We start from the raw sequence: 21,523 nt of genomic DNA, 5'->3' as shown, positions 1-21,523 counted from the left end.
AAGCTTTTGGCGCATTGGGATGTCTTTGGCCATGTTTCTGTAGGGAATGTGTCCGTGAATAAAAAAAATGGAGGCGAGGAGTAGAAGCAGGAGCCTTAGTTTAGAGGTTAGGTGTAATTATTGTACAAAAGCACTCGACTGTAGGCACATTTGTTATATACTCAAAGACATGGAATTTGGCGAACTAGACGACTTAGTTGCGTGTCTTCGACTATAAATAGGATAAATAACCGAGAGATATAAAATGAAATAAATGCATAAAGTTTTAAAACATATTTTCATACGTTTTTGCACGTAACTTGTGAACGCCGCGGCGTGTAGTTCGTAGTTCACGTTTTGGAAGACGCCATTTTGGATCTGTCTCTGATTTGAAAGTTTTAGATTTTAGCTCCGGAGAGATATTTTAATACTGGTTTTACCTTGATGAATTTTGTGAATCTACTACCTCATTTGGTGGTATTATAGATTGAGGTGTGCCGCGCGATCGTGCCTTGTCTGTACCTACTGCTGCTGGCTACCTCCTGTATAATACGACCAAATGAAAAAGCACTTTAAACCAAAGTGGCGTTTCCCCAAAACGCGGCCGCTATTACGATACGATTGTAACGTTAGCGTAATATTTAAGAGAATTCACGACCAATAATTGTAATTTAAATGTGAAACGATACTTGGATAATTTCTTAGTGAAATGATAATAATCGCGACTGAGTGTTTCAACAGTTTGTCTGTATGGGCTTCCAGTATACTAAACAACTTTTATTTTGACGCCCCCGATTAGTTTCTTTCCCTATCCTCCTATAATTCTAGAGCGCGATATATTATTTTAAAGGATTTCTCTCGATTTGCCGATTAAAGCTGTTTTAATGAGGATTTCCGCGATCGAGATTTTTACTAGATGGCAGCACCGTAGAGGTTTTTTGACGGCTGCTGTCAAAATCCACCAATAAAAAAAACATGGTTAAACATGTTTGGTGGATTATGACAGCTAGGCTGTCATCTAGTGAAAAACTCGATCGCGGAAACTCTAATTGGTATTCGTAAATAAATATTAAACCTAGCCGATTAATTCTCAAAGATTTAACGAAAGAAAAATAGAAAATAACGTCTTTTTTTCGGCAATTACAATCCATATTTTAGCACATGGTTTTAAGAAAAAATGTCGGTGTCCGGTACCAGTGAATTTTTTTTAAATACTTTTAAGCTTTCTTTCTACACTGTAAATAATAGATGGAATTTTTTAACGTATACGTTGCGTAATTAGATGCTAGATATTTATTGTCGCATACAACAGTCACTTAAAATAGAGTATAATATTCGTTATAATTAATTATGCACGTTTGGTCATGTTCATCGTATGGTGCAAAGTAGAATAATTGGTATTCAAAATTTAACCTTGCAATATTGTGTTTTGCCTTTAAAATATTAATGACCCAAGGGTGCTTAACGAATATATGAACATGACTTTAGGCACAGACGACGCATAGACGTAACAATTTGAAAAATACATCTTCTGTTACTTTGTCATCTCAACTAGATGGCGCTAGAAGGTGTAGAATAGAAAAATTGGCGTATAACATTATATATGAAAATAAAAAACAATTTAAAAACTAAATAGAATGCCGGTCAGCATAACTCGTGTCGTAGATACGGCACTGGTTTTCAGGGCACCTAGGAAAACCTAAATTTTAAACATATTTTTTTAATCACCAATTCAGCCGATTATTTTAATGTTCACTCTAGAGATTTGTATCGAAACTACCATGTTTCGCCTTAACTTCATTATCTGTACAATAAATTCCTGAATTAATGATAGTTGAATTTTAAAATTTAAATTTCAAGGAAATGGTTAGTTTTATGAGAGTAGAGGTACATAGTTTGAACATAGTTTGTTACAGTACATAGTTTGAACGATGAAATATTTGGCGTCTTTTTTCCTTAGCTATCGAAAATGTGACAGCGGTTATAACATGTCAGTCTAGTGATAGTCTAGCATAGTTAATGTATTAGACACTTCAGACAGCGCCATCTAGTTAAAATGTCAAACAACAGAAGCTTGCACTCGCACGTGCCTAGCCTAGTTGTCTGTGCTGTACGGTCGCTACGTCTAGTTTCTGTTCCTAAGTCTCCAGGGACTCTATTCAAAGCAATAATACGAGGATGTGACTTTAATTTGAGACCGTCTTACACGGCTTTAGAACCACCCCCTCGCTCAGTGTTCGCTGTTCAGTCCGAGTGGTACAATACAAATGTTAGTACGTACATAGTATGTATAGGATATTATAGTGAACGTACATTGCCTGATATTGTGCCCTAAACGTGTGGTAGTGTGTGGCCCAGCGGGTGTTGTCTAAAAACGTTTGTTTTTTTCATTTGTTTTATAGTGCGGATGTAAATTTTTATGTATAGATGGGGAAATTAATATATGTTACGTGTTAAGTACGTTCGGTATATGATTTGCGAGGTTTCGGTGTACATAGATGGCGCCTGCTGTAGGTCGCCGTGGATCTACTCCAGTAGGAATGCAAAGCCTTAATGTATTATACAAGCATGAATTGCAAGTGTGTACCATATAATTTTAGTGAAAGGACTCATAAAATAGCTCTGTATATTGGGTGTATAGTTATCCTTTTTGTTTTGTTTTTTTTTTCGACTAATGATAGTAATTTATGCGGATAAATCTATATTATACATTTATATATATAGTATGAAATAAAAGAGGAATACAAATAGTTTTAACACTATAAATATAGGTTAGGGGTTACACCATTCTTGATATAGCGTATAGTTTTGGTATGTAAACATTATATAACATGTAAATAGATTGCAGAAATAGTGAATAAAAAGAATTGATACAATAAAATTAACTTTTATGTTATTGTAATGTTTTCTAGTTCGTGTTGTTGGGCGCGCATGCGCAAGTTAGGACAATGGTATGGAGCCTGTACAATTTTGTTGCTGGCAATTTTATAACTCGTCTGTCCCCATTTTTATTGTGCATTATTTCTCTGTAAGTTGCTTTCACTGTCGTTCTACATTATTTTTTAAATCATATAATTATATTTCATAAAGTACGATGAGTCATGGTGAATTATTATCATATTATTATGAATGAAAAGAAATAAGGAATATTATTGTTCTGCTATTATTAAATTTGTAAAGTTAGTTTATTAATAAATGAATAAAAATATTTTGTTGTTTTACTTGGCCCGTTTCTATCTTCAGAATTAATGTAGATGTACAGATAACCTAGATGGTATTATTACGTTTTTGTCAAATGTAATGGGGTTGGCCGGTGGAAGTTTTTACCAGATGGCGCCATCATAGCTTGCCCTGTCAATCCTTAGAATTGTGTCAATTTTTTGTTTTTTTAATACCCTGGATGCCAGCCCTTTAAGCCAAATCTCATAGAAAAAGGGGCAAGCTATGATGGCGCCATCTATGCAAACGTTTGACAGTTGCCAACCCCATGGAACTACAGTACTAGTTGATTTCTTTGATGTTGAGCACTATCCTGGTTATCTCTACATTTGTGATATAGTCGCACCAATAAAAGTCTGCAGCGGATTCGATAGCCCACGCAGTGTGTTATTTATACGTCTTAATTTCATAGAAGCTTGACGTTGAAAATGACACTTTAGACCAGCGGTGGAACAAAAATGGGTTTTGATAACATTAAAGTTTTTTCTTTTTTGATATGTTATTGTAAGCATGTTAAATAACATTCATGTAAAAAGTTAGAAAATTCTAGGTGGAGCGTTCGGCCATATTTAAATATTTCAATTTTTGCTAAATAACTATGTAAATATAAAATTAAAGTTACAAAAAACTTTAACATATTCAATAACACTTTAATTTATTCACAATATTCGGTTTTTAGAAATCTGGAACAGCTGCTTTCTGGTGAACGTAAAAACACGAATTATTATGTAAATACAGAATTAGAGTAGCTGATATTGCAAAATTACGATATTACCTATCAACTTAGTATACATGTAAAAAGTTAGAAATGTAGACAATGTGCTTGTCTAGATATTGATTTCTGGTTAAGCAGTATAGCCAATATTGAATTAAAGTTTGTAGAGTTAATACTACACGGTCATAATAAAGATCTTACTTCTCACACAAAAGATTAGAAATATAAAATCACGGCGACACTAAATACTGATACGTAAGTATGCATTCCGAGCTTATATTAAGTTACATTTCAAACGCGGCGTTTTCGCGCGCCGCGCTGTGCTTCGGAGCAGGAGGCAGCGATCGACGGTCGCGGGCTAGCGGTTAGCGCGGTGACCTTAAAAATACGCAAAGCGTTTATAAAATTATTATCAATGGTAAACAGTTATTTTACACAGTACACTAATGGAAACTTACCTTTCCTTATTTATTTCTATATGTACTAGGGATTGCCCGCGGTTTCGTTTACGTAGAATTCGTTATCGTGTTAAGTATAGAAATAATAGATACATTTGAAAATTATTTTAGGTGCATTGTCATACAGATAACTACCCTTGTTAAAGTATTCTTCAAATTCAATACACAGGTGTCATTTCAATATAATTTTGCGTAATTTGGCGCTTTTAGGTTATAAATGACTAGCGACATATATTTTTTAAGAGCGATCATCTCCGATAATATTTACTTTATCGTAAAATCAATTTCAAACTAACGATATTTATCATTTTAAAGTCAATATTACCAACCAACTGATCCAATTTACCTACGGAAACAACTCAAAATTTGCATCAAATTAAATGCCACTTTTCTTATCCGTTTGGAACAATCAAGAGGGCCTTTACGAGCTGATGTGATGAAAATTTTATTTAACCTTCGTCCCTCGAAACCTTCACTACGCTCAAGGTTCAATTTTACGAACCACTCGCTACGCTCGTGCTTCAATTTTAGAATGTTTGAATTTGTGAATGTACTTCCTGCCTCGCACAGCCAAACTGTGGAATGAACTGTCCGATACGACCTTCAAACCTTAAAAGACCCCCATCTTAAACGCGCGTCGGCAACGCGCTTGCAACCCTTCTGGTGTTGCGGGTGTCCATGGGCGGCGGTAATCGCTAACCACCAGGTGATCCGTCTGCTCGTTTGCCTTCTATTTAATAAAAAAAAATGTTTCGCTTGTTTGGGTATCAATATTAGCACGAGCGGTTAATCAACAACTTTTCCCCTTGTAAAACAAATAAGGTAGGTGAAGTGCAGGCATATGAGGCCCGGCGGGTAACAAGGCCCAGCATTCAAAAATAACAATTGCTCCCTATTATTCCCAATTATTCTGAATTTGTACTTGTTGCTAAGAAGGCCCACTGTCAGTGCAGGTAAAAAGGTCCAGTCCCGGGCCTTATTGAACGTATGAGATGAAATATTAGATTAAAATATTTTAAGATAATTTTGAATATTTTTAATCTCTTATTAATAAGGTCGATTTGAAGAAACTTCTATAAAATTATGACTTATAAATAACACTTGCACTGCGTGGGCTGTCAAAATTGCTGCAGACTTTTCTTGGTCTAACTCTAATAATTTATCACTTGCTTTATTGACCTAAAGACGTTTATAGAATCAAAAAGTTTAATAACATTGAGGCACTTATACTTTTTAAAGGCAGTAACTATTTACAAGTGATTTTTTTTGTTAATACATAGGTAGGTATTTACGATAGAAGTGCGAAAAATAGATATTTTGCAACGAGTGACAAATTTTAACACACGGCCAAAGGGAGTGTTTTAATGTGCTTATTATAGCACCGGTGTCGTAATGTAGCACCAGATGTACTATCAAAATTATGTTAAAAGATAATACTTATTTGTTACGAATAAATATTTATACTGTAAAAAATTATCCCACCAAACACATTTTCATGTAAATTGTTGCTAAGACGAAACCATAAGACTCGCACTGTCAAAAAGTTGTCAGATCTCTTGTCGAGCCAAGCTTCAAACTCTACAAGCCCTAACTTCACTAACTCTACACCTTAGTGAAAATATGTGGCTTGGCTGTTTCGCTACCGCCACATGGGCATAAAGTGAAAAATTTATTAAATTCATTATTTTTAGGGTTCCGTACCTCAAAAGGAAAAATACTGAACCCTTATAGGATCACTCGTGTGTCTGGCTGTCCGTCTGTCACAGCCTATTTGCTCCGTAACTACTGCACCAATAAGTTGAAATTTGGTATACACATGTAAGTCTATAACCCAAGAACATACATGTAAAGTAAATAATAGAAATTCAAATAAAGGGGTCACTTTTGAGATGAATGATAAATAGAAGAAAAAAACACTATATCTTGTTATATATCAAATTAAGGGGCTCATTGTGAGAACCTCAGATATTTTTTTTAATAATTTTATAATAAATAGTTTAGAAGTTATTTAAGAAAATACGCAAAAAATGACCATTCCCCCCCCTTATCTCCGAAACTACTGGGTCTAAAATTATGAAAAAAATACACATATTAGCTCTTTTCCTATAGATGCCAGAAAAACCTATTAGAAATGTGCAGTCAAGCGTGAGTCGGACTTAAGTACCTAGTTTTCCGATCCCTACGGGTTTTTTAAAGAAATTTTACTCACTTTTCTCTAAAAAAAAATATATTGTTAAAATTGTGTAATGTACGGAACCCTTGGAACGCGAGTCCGACTCGCATTTGGGCGGTTTTTGTATTATACTTACAATAGTTCTTGTAGAAACGAAACGACCAAGCCACATACTTTTGGTGTAGAGCTAGTAAAGTTAGAGGGCTTTTAGAGTTAGAAGCTTGGCAAGAGATCTGATAACTTTTTGACAGTGGTTTCGTTTGGGCAACATTTTACATCAAAAAGTTTTTAGTGGGATTTCACTTCTTTTTGTAAGATGCTTATGACAATCTTCCATGCCCTAATTTAAAGGGGTGAACAAGGGGGGGGGGGTGATTTACTATTAAAAATCCTGAAATAAGTATCTGGGGGCATCTGTTACACAATGTACTTCTTACTGATTCCCTATATAAACCCTTCATCCCATAAGGGTAAACTTTGGGGTTGAAATCTGCCTTCACCCCGTAAGGGTAAACTTTGAGGTTGAAATCTATTCTATATCCTTCCCCATAACAATACCTATCTACATACCAAATTTCAACTAAATCGGTTCAGCGATTATTGATTCCCCATACAAAATTAAACCCCCTCTTCATCCCCTTAGGGATAAAAAATTAATTTCAAGTTTTTGAATTTATTTGTTGTTTGTGTACTAAAACTATCTTACATACCAAATTTCAGCTTCTTAGAGGACTTCAGGAAGTACCCGGTATTGATGATCATCAAGTGAGTGAGTCAGTGACGAAATCGAAGTTTTTAGATATGAATAAAATCTAAAGTATAAGAGCTATGCAATTGATATGCTTAATAAGTCCGAGAACTTTGTTTATCTGGTATAATCCAACCCCAAGTTATGAGGGTTCCAAAACACGACGAAGCGCTTCGAGAAAAGGTAGATAGTGCCCTTATGCTTTGCTCGTCTTGGCAGGGGCACTGCCGTGCCCCCAGATGTTAAAAGATGATACTACTGTAACTAATAAAGATTTATGTTTAGTTACCTACTATTTTCGCGTAAACTAGACAATTTTTATATCTTTAGTTATTAAGGCCCAAAATAATTATTTTCACTTATTATAAATAAATCCTCCTGTTATGAAGTATCAAATATTGTTATTTGTATATGTATAACTCTTAAGTTAAAAACAATAAAATCTGTTATTACCTACTGTCGAAATGATTATTTTTTGCGGGATTAAGTAATACACTGCTAGTGTTCAATAAGGCCCATAATAGGACTTTTAAGGTATATTTTCCAAGAGTATCGTAATATTTTTATAACTATTTTGGTATAATGAAGAAGCTTAAATAAATGAGAAACCTATTTGAGTGAGTTTTTCATACTTCATATCCTGTTTATTAAAAAAAACCATTTTAATTTAAGGTGGGCTCTATCTATATAGGCATATACGGCCCACACGGAATATACAATAAGGTAAGTGGCCTCACTTACCTTATTGTATATTCAGGATGTATACCGTGTAATATTGAGCAGTTGGTTTATAATATACATATTATGATATTGACCTTGAATAGGACAGGACATGACAATAGGAACCAGAAATAGGTATAGTTGGTCAAACCATTTGTCAGTAAATAAAAACAAAAAACTATATTCATCCTTTTCTTTTGGGTGCTAGTACTAGTGTAAGTCAAAGATAGTATGATGATTCTCTCTGTCTATGTTTGAAATGAGACATTCCTTTGACAAACTATGTATAGTAAAAAATAGTTGTGAATATCTTGTACATTTTTATTACAATATTAGTCAAGATAATGAAATATAGCTGGCCAAGCAAATCTTGTCACAAAAAAAGGCGCGAAACACAAATTTTCTATGGGACGATATCCCTTCGCGCCTACATTTTTCAAATTTGCCGCCTCTTTCTACTGCCAAGATCTGATTGACCAGCTGTAGGTATTTTTACGTAATAAGATATTTTAATTTCACGTAATGTCCGCATCTAATTTATATTTGTGCACGGTAAACAAACAAATGAATGATAAGAAAAGACAGACAGTGTTACTGAGCGGGAGGTGGGGCGAGGGGCGAAGTATAGGTAGGCTATGATAGGCTCTCGAGCGCCGCGCCGGCGACTGACGGACCAGCGCGGCGTATGTATGAATTTCGCGCCTTTTTAACTAGATTTTACTATTACAATGCAAGCTACACGCAGAAATTTCTTACTTTCCATAATATGGCTGCGTATATTATTTTATAGTAATAGACTTATTTTTACAGATTCTAATTCAATATTGGATCTTATAGGACATAAAACGCATATTAATTCTAGAGCATATATCTTATTCTTCTAGCTTTTTAGCGTGCCTATTAACTTAAAAAATGAGATATGTTGTTGTGGATTTATTAAACTTTAATTCAATATCGACAAAATAATAAGCTAATTTGTAGTTTGACAAAGAAGCACGTTAAAAAAATTTCTAATAATTTTACATTATAAAGCGTCATACATATTATAAACAATGGAACTTAAACATTGCACTTTAATTCAATATTAAAAAATCATTACTAAAAATATATAAATACCTAATTTATATCTAACGCTCGTTCTAACTTTTCATCATATATTGCAAATATGCTTAAAAATATGTCCCATATCAGATAAGTATCACTTTTTCAACTTTAGAATTATCAAAACTTATAGTGCAAAAATCCGGTCCCACTATTGAGCTACTTGCACTGCGTGGGCTATCAAAATCGCTGCAGACTTTGGGGTCATCCATTAATTACATCACACGTTTAGGGGGAGGGGGGAGACACAAACTTTGTGACGTCACTTTAACTTCATCAGTAACCGAAAATTTATTCAAATTATTTTATTCGCTATACATTTAAATAACAAGTTTTTAAAACGATAATCGTTTTTATTTGTTTAATTTTCTTTCCTAAGCAATTTTGGGTTATAAAATTACTAATATTTATATCATCAAAAATATTTTGCTAAAATATTAATAATACTTAGGTACTTACTTAATTCGATTTGGCCATTTCGTAGAAAAAATGTGACGTCACGCTAGGGGGGGAGGGGTTTGCCAAATGTGACCAAGTGTGACAAGGAGGGGGGGAGGGGTCAAAAACCTAGAAATTCGTGTGACGTAATTAATGGATGACCCCTTTACGGTCTAACTATATCAAAACTTAAAAGTATAGCGATTCATTAACTTGGTTGTATCATGAGTTGATCACTTAAATAACTTATTATAATATCTGTCAGTAAGATAGTTAAGAAGTAGTTTAGCCAGTAAGATCCTTGTTTCAACGAATTATTTTGTTAAATACAAAGTACAAGAAAAACTATTACTTTTAGATTGCAAATTTAATGGCGCTTAAACTATAAAAACGTTCATAAAGTCAGATTGTTATACTGAAATATGGCAGGAGTAGTTTTTCTATATGTTTTTATGATGTCCTCTCTTTCTTTTATTGAAGCAATTTCGCGTAAGTAAGTTTACAGAAATATATTAAATCTGATTACACATTTCGCTGGCCCAATATTACAGGGTTCTATGTTTCAGTTTTATCGAACTGAAATTTGAACATTGTCATAGTGACATTAGTGGCGCGATTCGGGAAATGAATTAGAGATTAACTAGATACGATATAGTAAAGATATGTGACGTCACAGGGGTAAAGGTACCCATAGGTACGCTATTATAACGTCGCTCCAATAATATTGCGGCGCTATGCGACGGTAAGGTACCTTTTTCCGTGGAATGTCACATAACTTTACTATTTCATATCTAGTGAATCTCTTATTCATTTCCCGAATCGCGGCGCCAGCCGCCATAAGATACACTGAGAGAAAAGTACAACAAAAACACACTTAGAATTACAAAAATAAACTTAATCCGGGGACAAGGAGAGTTAACTAATAGGAACAAATTGACTTTAGCAATTTCTATTAGTTCTTGCAATTTCTATTATCTGTTTGTTGAAATTATATTTGGGATTACTGAGCTGTTTGTAGAAATAAATAAACTTTACAGAAATAGTGAAACGTCCATAATTATTACTAAAACTTAATTTTTTCCCCCAGTACAGAACTGTTTTTTAATTCCTGGTGATGATTTTTCTCTCAGTGTACCTTTTGCCGGCCACATATCTTTACTATTTCATATCTAGTGAATCTCTAATTCATTTCCCGAATCGAGCCGTAAGTCGAATTTCAACTATCTTGAAAATGTAACATAGAAGTCATAGAACCCTGTAATGTAGGGCTAGCGATTTGTAATCAGGGGTGATAAGCAAATAGTTTTGCTAACTGTACGTACCCCTTTGAACACGACACGAACACGAAATTTTAACTGTCTAGCTATCACGGTTCATGAGATACAGCCTCGTGACAGACAGACGGACTGACAGACGGTCAGCGGAGTCTTAGTAATAGGTTCTTGTTTTTACACTTTGGGTACGGAACACTTTGAAAAAGTAAAACATTGAGATAACTTCGAAAGCAGGGTAATGCCATATTTTAAAATGTAAGGGGCGTTGAGATAGGTAACTTCGAAAGATTGGAAAATTATCAAACTCCGTTAACTTGACGATATGGTTAAGTACCTAGACTTATTTCGATTTGATTTGGATTGTTTTTTTTTTGGTATTACATAGTAAGTATTTTCCAAAGGTATGTCCTCGCGTTGGTGTGGTGAAAATTTTGTTTCAGTCGGAGTCAAAGTTTGTTTAACCCTCGTGCCTCAAAACCCTCGCAACGCTCAAGATTCCACTTCTCACATTTGCTACGCTAGTGGTTCAATTTTGGAATCTTTCGTTTGCTCGGGTATTAACATATTCATTGCCACCCAGCCAAACAAGACGTCCGCGCCAGGCCACAATAATTGCGTCATATAATGGCTCCTCTACACGATAGGCCAACGCCGGCCACTCCAAGGGATGCAGCCATGCGGTAGAATGAGATAGCAATATCACTTGCTCCCTCTAACGCATAAATGCGTCCCTTGGAGTGGCCGGCGTTGGCCCATCGTGTAGAGGAGCCATAAAGCTGTAGTACAGTGAACTGTAAAAATATGGGTCTACAAATCATCTCAAAAATATGTCCCATAACTCTTATGTCAGTGAAGCAGTAGTACCACGATCCCGACTATCGGGTCGTCCGGCCTGGGAACGAAATCATAAAATACCCGATAGTTGGGTTTTCGGCATTGAATGGGTTAATACTAATACGAGCGGTTAAACAACAACTTTGCCCCCTTGTACACAGCAGCAGAAGTTGCTAAGCTAGTCAGGTGTTCAAAATGATCTTGACGCGACTATTGTTAAGAGAATAAGAGCGTGTCAAGGTAATTTTGAACATCTCGCCCGCTTAGCAACTTCTGCTGCTGACTGTAAAACAAATAATTATTCAATTGTGACGTTAGGTAAAAGGTACCTTATGGCAGCTGGCGCTTATGACGCATAGCGCCGCAATAATATTGGAGCGGCGTTGATAATAGCGTAAGCGCCAATCGCCATAAGGTACCTTTACCCGTGGGACGTCACAATTATGTTCTAATACAGCAAAATCCGCACGAAGAGACGGTCTCGGTGTGAAACCGAAGAGTTCGTCTGATTGCATCCCAGGGGAGTTTTACAGGGGGCATAACTGCGAGCAATGTTTCTGCAACCACCGTAGTTTTAAGATATGTACGGTTCCCCTTACGTGCAAGATGGACGATAAAGGTACTTATAGTTGTATCCAGACGAGACAATTTTTCGCCAATCTGATGAAATTCTCCGATCGAACAGGGCCGTGCGGACGCAAATACCAATTTGATTCCCCGATCACGTCAGCAGGTGCGGACACAAAAATGCCAATTTTCATAGTAGAATGCAAATTGGTGATTTAATTTGTGTACGTGTGGACCCTAGATGAGATTGATCAATTATTTTCCTGAACATATCGACTGATTTCGTCAGTCCCGTCTGGATACCCCTTTAATCGTAGAGCTATTTAAAATGCCTAATTTAATGTTATTTTTATTGACGCATTCACTACCAGCAACCCGCGAGGCGGGCGCTCTGTTCGTGGTCGCTTTTTGCTACATACGGGGATTTTCAGAAAAAATGGTATTTACTTTTTCCGAAAAAACATCAACTTTAGGGTTATTTAGACTTAGAATCACGATTACTATTGAATGAGATAAAGAAAAAAAGTGTCCCCAGTTTTTCATAAAAATTTTGGGTTTCGGTTTTGTAACAGTCCATACAAATTACTTAACTGTAGACAAAGATTTTGCCGTTCGGGGCCAGCTACGAATCAAACGCCTATAATACTAATTAACCTTTTCCAAATGGGCGTGGCGTGGTATATAGATGTCGGCGGCCAATCGTAAGATCAGGCATATCGTGAAATTTCTAGGCATATCGTGAAACGTGAAAATCTTTGACTCATTCGGCTGAGCCCCGCTACGTGGGGCTCGTATTTGTGGGCAGTTTGCCCTTCGGGCATCTGAAGCAACCAAACGAACCTATCCTACCTATATATTGATTTAATGTGACTATCCTCAAAAAAATACACAGGAACATTACGATCTGCCTGATCTTACGATCGGTCGCCGACATAGATAACATAAGACTTCTATTGCATCTGTTTTCAGTTCCCTCATTTGATGAACAAATCCACCTCTTCAACCCGTCAAGATTGTCCGATCTCCCCAATGTGAACACCGGAGCCAAGTGTAAACCTGGAAAGTTATACCGCGCGGATTGCAATAAATGCATCTGCACCAAATCCGAGAGTCTGTTGTGCGAGAAACTGCTGTGTCCGAACTATGAAGAAACTTATAATCTTCAGGCTCAGGAAATGTCTGGTAAGATACACTAGTCACTGGTGACTTAGGGCACAGAATAAATAATAGTACTAGGTACAGAAGACTCACTCTCTAACAAAACGCGTCTGTCACGATCAGCACAGATATGGCCGCTAGGTGGCGACAGCGCCACGCGCGGCTTATGGCAAACCCCAAAATTGGGGTTAAATGGATGGACTTTTAGCTACCTGTAGCAAAGCGACGAAATCGCGAAGTGAGCCACGCCTGCTTAGGGCTGATTTAGACGGCGCGCGAACTCGCACGCGATGTTAGTTACAATGCGGACTGTTGGTTAGGTACGTCCAATTCAACCGACCGATCAAAAGCCGCAATGTAATGAAACTCGCATGCGAGTACTCGCATCGTCTAAATGAGCCCTTTTATTCTTTTTAACATATTTTGTAACCGTGAGTTCAAAAACTGAGAAGACGTTTTTGATTATGCGCAAAAAGAAGTTCCTTCGTAGTAAAGGGACTTAAGTGCTGAAAAGATGCTAACACGGAAACCTAGACTGAACATGGCTCGACATGCTTTGTGCCGCTTTTAAATTCAATCGGATTTGAAAATTTCTGTATGAGTTAGGTAAGTTAATGTAGATATATGTAGGTATGTATAATGTAGGTATATAACTAATCATACAAACTCGTAATCGTTGCCTAATAGGTATGAGATACCGTCCAACGCTTTTAGGGTTACGTACCCAAAGGGTAAAAACGGTCCCCTATTACTAAGATTCTACTGTCCGTCTGTCTGTCACCAGGCTGTATCTCATGAACCGTCATAGCTAGACAGTTGAAATTTTCACAGATTATGTATTTCTCTTGCCGCTATAACGACAAATACCTACTAAAAACAAAATAAAAATTTACGTGGGGCTCCCATACTTACAGCAAACGTGTTTTTTTGCTGTTTTTTTCGTAATTGTACGGAACCCTTCGTGCGCGAGTCCTACTCGCACTTGGCTGGTTTTATTCTTTTTCAGGGAAACCTTGCGAGGACGGTGATATAATGAGGCAAGCATGTATCGAGTGTTCTTGTCAGAACAGTACATTTGTCTGTGACGTCAAGAAAAACTGTATGCCTTTCGTTCAGCCACTCGGGGCGAAGAAAAAGAAATGTGTTCCGGGTCACAAGTATCCCAACCTGTGAGCTTAGTGGTTTATACGACTGTTATTTTAGCATTTAGAAAAGGCATAACAGCCTTCAGAAAAGGAGGTTCTCAGTTTGTCCCGTATATTTGTTAATACTATGGGGCTATTCATAAATTACGTCATTTCAAATTAGGGGGGCGGGGGTGTGGACATCGGATGACGGTAGCATGAAGTAGAAGGAAATGGGGTCATTTGAAGCATGATTTTTGGATGATTATGGGGGGGGGGGGGGGTCAAAAATCGTCAAAAATCGATGACGTAAAATATGGACAGCCCCTATGTGACAAACCAGACCGCCGCTTAATTTGATGTTTGTTATCGGCAGTTGATATCTTTTTAAACGACTTTTGAAGTCGGTTCTTTATTAGGTTTCCGTACCTCAAAAGGAAAAAAATGGAGCCCTTATAGGATCACTCGTTTGTATGTCTGTCCGACCAATCCCCCCCCTTTTTATCTCCGAAACTACTGTGTCTAAAATTTTTAAATAAATACACAAAAAAATAGTTCTTTACTTAAAGATTACAGGAAAACCTATTAGAAATCAAGCGTGAGTCGGACTTAAATTGTTAAAAATGAGGTAATGTACGGAACCCTTGGAACGCGAGTCAGATTAGCACTTGACCGGTTTTTTAAAGATTATCAGTCGTGCGCGATCGGCCGAGCGCTAACTACGGTAGCTGCTAAAATTTAATTGGCATAATGTCGCCTAGTGACAGTAAACAACTTAAAACCCTCCTCAGTAGTTTATTGCAACCAATCGAACACAAAATTAGTGAAATATTCAAAAAAATTGACGAATTAAATAGTGATTTACGCGAAATAAAAGCCGTTGTGACCGTGACAAAATGTGAGGGATCAACTAAGGTTGGCATCCCAACCAATAATTCAGCAAGCGCAGTAGTTGCTTCAACTAATAATCAAGCGCCCAGTACGTCAACACCTACCAGCCGTCCCGCTCCCACTTATGAACCTCCCCGCGCGCAGCGAGCCACCGCCACACGTGCGAAAGAGAGATTGGCGGCCGCCACAAAACAAGCCCGACGACCCGAGCCGACAAAACAACTGGTGAAACAAGACCCGTTGCTAAAATCAACCCCCACGAATGACTTAAAAACAAATGACTCGATAATGAGCTCCAGCCATGCCCCGAAAACTAATGATTGCGACATACAAAAGTCCCACGAATGTGAAACAAGCACTAACTTAACGGCTAACCTGTCGCAGCAAGATAACTCACCTGACGACGGTTGGCAATTTCCGAAAAAAAGACATAGCCGCCGCCGGCGTAGCGATAAACATACATCAATAAAAGGGACCGCAACCAACACAACAATTGGTGGAGTGGAAATCCTAAAGTACCTTCACGGATGCTATTTTAAAAAGGAAACGACACCTGAAAGCTTAATTAGTCACTTAACGAGCATAAAGGGTGGATATAACTACACAGTAGAGAAGATTCCCTCGAAGCATGAAACGTATACGTCATTTAAAATTGGAATTCCAAGCTCTATATATGAAGACTTTCTTTCAACATCTGTCTGGCCACTAAATATCAGCGTATCGCAATGGCAGCCGTTTCTCCGACCCAGGGAGACCAGCGGGCGTAGCACGGTTCCATTTTTATCGACTATCACTAAGCGCGTCCCTTTCGCACTTACATACTTGTTAGAACGTGACAGGCATGGTGACAAGCGATAAAAAGGCTACCGTGCTAAGCCGCCAGGTCTCCCGGCCACGACCGCATCTGAACCCATGATAGCACATACCCAAATAACTGTCCTGCATCAAAATATAAACAGGCTACAAAACAAAACATACAAACTCGAGTGTGAACTACAAATGCGATACCCTGTAGACGTACTATGCCTCACTGAGCATTGGCTCCGTTCTACACAGATTACTGCTGTCAACATCTTAAACTACAACCTGCGGGCACAGTATTCGAGATCCTCGCGCCAGGGCGGAGGTGCCTGCATCTATGTGAAAAAAGACGTCGTAACCATCGAGCGACGGGAGATCACGGACCTGGCTGTGGAATCCCATTTCGAAGTATGTGGAATTGAATGTGTTGGTTTGGACCTAATTGTGGTATGCATCTACAGACCTCCGTGCGGTGACGTATCTTTATTTTTCTCTAAATTGAATACACTATGTAATTTGCATTCCTTAAAGAGTTATAAAGTTATAATCGTTGGAGATATAAACATTGATTATCTTTTGAAAGAGAATAATACTAAAACGCTAATTAACATTTTGAAACAGTTTGGTTTGAAACAATTAATTAATACGCCAACAAGGATTACTCATCTAACTGAATCATGTATTGATCATATATATACTAACCTGTCCAAATTAGAAATAAAACATGTACTGTGCAATGACTTGAATGTATCTGATCATTTAAGTGTAACCTTAGTCTGTAAAATTAACAAAATTAATGCCAAAAATACTTGCATCACCAAGCGAATGTTTTCGAAAACAAATGTAAGTAACTTCACGCTTACTCTTAATAACTATGATTGGGATAAACTATTAACTAAATGGCATTTGCCTTGTCAACAAATCGAGTCGGTTTTAAATGTTATTAAACATTTTTTTAACGTATACTTTCCACTTAAAAAATGCCCTGTTAGAAATCCTGTAAATGTGTGGGTCAATGATAACGTTCGCCAATTGCGCCATCAAATACGTTCATCTAAAGTTAAGTTGTCTAGAGGCCACACAGACCCTGAGTCGTTCTCAAACTTACTAAATCTTGAGACGCGTTATGCGTGCGCATTAAAACATACGAGAACGCAGTACATAAACAACGTAATCGCAAATACTAATGACATGCGTCGTGGCGTGTGGCGTGTTGTTGCCTCGGAGACCTGTCGCAACAAAAATGCAGGGAACACCGCGCTGGACGTACTCGTGAGCCGGGCACCTGGAGACTCCCCCGCCGCGCGCGCCGCCTCCGCCGCCGATCAGCTGAACCGACATTACGTAACGGCTACTGATAACAGCGCCGGGCCAGCTGTTGATGTTGCGCTCGCCTACTTAAAAAAATATCTGTCGGATAAGTTGCTTACATTTCAGTTTGAATACTTTACTCTCGATGAAATTGTGAAAACCATACAGTCCATAAAAGTGAAAGAGTCAAGGGATGTAAACGACATGTCCACTCACATTCTCACCTATCTACCACCGGTTCTAATCTCTCTGTTACTAAAGTTATTTAACAGTTGTGTCGAAATAGGAGCCTATCCAGACGCTTTAAAAACTATTAGGGTGCAACCTGTTTATAAGGGTAAAGGCGAGATGCATCTACCAAAATTTTACAGGCCTATATCATTAATCCCGATCGTCTCAAAAGTGTTTGAGCGTTTATTGAGTAAGAGAATAATGCACCACCTCACTGTTAATAATGTATTAAATGAACGACAATATGCATATCAACCGGGGCGCTCCACGGTGCACGCGGCGCGCGATGTGATCACGCGAGTGCTAACGCACCTCGAGTGCAGGCGACAAGTTGCAGCTATATTCTGCGACTTGTCGCGTGCATTCGAAATGGTCGACCACTCACTGCTTGTAAAAAAATTGGAGCACTACGGTGTTGAAGGCAGTCTTCTCCAAACAATAGCATCATTTCTACGTAACCGAACGCAATGTACTTATGTGCTCAATTCCAGATCTGGCTTTGAATCATTGCCAGGTTGTGCCGTTCCCCAAGGATCGACAATGGGAAATTACTTATTTCTATTACTGGTAAATGACATCACGGCGGCTAGTACTGACCCGGAATATGTAATGTTCGCCGATGATACATGTATAATAGTAAACGCCGATACTGTATCTAACTTAAAACACAAATTAAAAGAGGCAGTCGATAACATTACGTCATGGTTTAAGGCCAACGGGATGCTCCTTAACGTCGAAAAAACTCATATAATGCATTTTCAGCTGAGGAACACTAAAAATGAGAAACTTAATATATTGTCAAACAATATACTCATACCCCAAGTCGAACAGGTAAAATACCTTGGATTTTGTATTGACACAGGTCTCACGTGGTCGCCCCATATAGATGCCATCTGCGGCAAGCTAAGCTCAGCTTCTTATGCGCTATCGAGGCTAGCTCCTACCTTATCCGCTGATAACATTAAAAAGGCTTACTATGGCTACTTCCACTCCATCCTGATATATGGCATCGACCTGTGGGCAACAGCGGCTGATCGTGAAAAGGTGTTTAAAATCCAAAAGCGCGCCGTTCGAATAATTGCTAACAAACCGCACGATCATCCCGCTCGGAGCCTATTCAAAGAGCTGAAAATACTTACCCTACCTAGCGTATTCATTCTTGAAGCCTGTCTACACGTCCGGTACAACCTCGGGTCGTATCCAACTCGCGCCCAGCACCATGCCCCCGGCAGGAGCACGCGCGGCCAGCACCTTCTAGTCGTGCCGTCGCGGAGGCTAGCTAAGGTTCGAGGAACACTCGGTGTACTGGGGCCTAAAATTTACAACTGTCTTCCAGCTGACATACTAAACGCGCCCAGCGATACAGTTTTTAAAAACAAGGTTAAAAATCGGTTACTAGTTTTGGCTTGTTACACAATTGACGAATACTTTGAAATGATATCATTGGCCCACTCATAAATATTGTAATACATACTTAGTCAATATTAAACTGGCAATGGTTGTGAAAATATCTTACAATTAAACTTAAACTAATAACCAACTGTGTGTTAAGAAAGATATATAATTTAAAAATGTGACATATTAGTTATAATATATTTTTATGCCTGACATGTAAAATTCTGTGACTTTTACCAATAAAATTCTGATTCTGATTCTGATTCTGATTAAAAATAACGAATATGCCAATTGAGAATGTACATTCATATTCACAGGCCCAACAGACCTCCATGTATTTGCACGGCGAAGGGCCAACTCCTCTGTTCATCATCATTAATTCTCGGAGCCCCGAAGAAGAGGACGAGGCCCTTTGACAAAGCGTTCTCGGACCCACACAGCGGGAAGAAGTGTACGCCTGGTGTGGTTTATAAGTATGTAAAGACCTACCGTAAAATTATGAAGATGATGATGATTTATTAGGTACTACGTATAGGGGGCTATTCATAAATTACGCCATTTCAATTTAGGGGGGGGTGATCTGGACATCGGATGATGGTAGCATGACGTAGGAGGAAACGGGGTCATTCGAAGCATGATTTTTGGATGATTTTAGGGGGGGGGGGTCAAAAATCGATGACGTAATTTATGGACAGCCCCTAGGGGGGTTTTCAATAAAAATGGTACTCATATTACTTTTTTCTAAAAATTATCAACTTTTGCGAATCAGAATCACGAGTAGATACTATCGAATAAGATAAAGAAAAAAAGTGTCACCAGTTTTTCACACAAATTTTGGGTGTCAGTTTTGTGACGGTCCATACAAAATGTATGTGAAAATGTCGGTCTTGCATCGGTCTATTCAGCCACCAACAACGGTGCCTATCCGGTGTTACACCATATACTTATCGTGTGCAATACACGAAAAGGTTTACGATATGTTAGTATACATATGTATATATCTGTGATTCTCGTGTTTTTATTTCTATGTACAATAAAGTAAATACATACAGACATATATATTTTACAGAAAAGAATGCAACACTTGCACATGTTCGAAAAAACATGTTCTCCGCTGCACAACAATGACGTGTGTGAGCGAAGACGAGGCCTTAAAACTTTTCATAGGAAATCGCAGGCCTCGCAAACATCCCCGTCGGCCTCCTCAAGAAAAAACGGTTCGCCCGCCAAAACAGACTCAGGTATATTTCATTATCAGATATCGTAAATTTTACAGCATTTTCGGTGCAACGGAGTGGTGTTAACGGAAGTGGTATAAACAATTTCAACCCTAATTATTAATTAGCGCAAGTTACGTTAATATTAACCTTAATTTACCGTTTCAGTTGGAGGTATACCAATTCTCTTAACACCACTCCGCTGCACCGAAAATGCTATAAAAACGATGTCTGTTCATTATGTATTAGGCACTTCAATGGGATCGCGTATGCCTAAGCTTTACGAGTAAAATACGTCCGACGTTACGATGGACAGAATGCTTTCTGAATTTTAAAGCTTAAGGTGGAGGTGAGGAGTTTTATGTACAGTCAACTGTAAAAATATGGGTGTAGACAACTTACTCAAAAATATGTCCTGTAGTTCTTAATTCACTGACATAAGAGTTATGGGACATGTTTTTGAGATGATTTGTACACCCATATTTTTACAGTTGACTGTACCTAAAATCGTACCGATTTTTTATTTAGATCACATCGTCGGGTGACAAGCAAAAGTCATTTTGTAATATCAAAAAATTAAAGTAACAATGCACTTTATTACACTTGTAACACGGTTTATTGTCCAATAATTTTAATGGTGTTAGTTAGTGACTTTTGCTTGTCACCCGACGACATATACGGTTGCCAAAAATTTTATTAGGAATTTCCTGATTTTCTGTCATTTGCTCTATAGTAAAAATAAACACAAACACAGGTCTTGAGTTAGACCAAGAAAATTCTACAGAAATTTTGATAGCCCACGTAGTGCAAGTATAATATTATTTTAAACGTCTAACTTCTGTAAAATTATGAGTATTATGACGTATAAATAACACTTGCACTGCGTGGGCTATCAAAATCGATGCAGATTTTTCTTGGTCTAACTCTAAAACTTACTTTACAAATTTGTAAAAATTTATGCTCAAAAGTCAAAAGTATGAAGATTGCTTAAAAATGCGATATTGCATTCTTAAGGATTCCCGTAAATTCTTACAACAAATTAAAATTCTAAGACATGATAGGTACCTATCTGCGGTCCCGAGCACACGCATCCCTCTCGCGCACGCTTACGCAGTGAGAGTGAGAGAAGAACACGAATCTACGGGTCCCCAAGTGGGTATACGCGATTG

General features: G+C 37.8%; 1 protein-coding gene across 1 annotated transcript; it reads left to right on the top strand.

The window, feature by feature from the left end:
* The first annotated feature begins 9,936 nt into the window (after positions 1–9,936).
* On the top strand, positions 9,937–20,546 carry LOC134674196 (uncharacterized). Its single transcript, XM_063532254.1, has 7 exons — positions 9,937–10,040; positions 12,117–12,278; positions 13,196–13,408; positions 14,391–14,553; positions 19,455–19,610; positions 20,207–20,378; positions 20,523–20,546. The coding sequence occupies exons 1-7, from the start codon at positions 9,974–9,976 to the stop codon at positions 20,544–20,546; spliced, it is 957 nt and encodes a 318-aa protein (XP_063388324.1). The 5' UTR covers positions 9,937–9,973.
* Positions 20,547–21,523: the final 977 nt, after the last annotated feature.

The sequence above is a fragment of the Cydia fagiglandana genome, chromosome 19 (assembly GCF_963556715.1).
Source record: "Cydia fagiglandana chromosome 19, ilCydFagi1.1, whole genome shotgun sequence".
NCBI classification, from domain to species: domain Eukaryota; kingdom Metazoa; phylum Arthropoda; class Insecta; order Lepidoptera; family Tortricidae; genus Cydia; species Cydia fagiglandana.
Note: the sequence above shows the minus strand (reverse complement) of the source record. Positions and strands in the feature narration are given on the sequence as shown.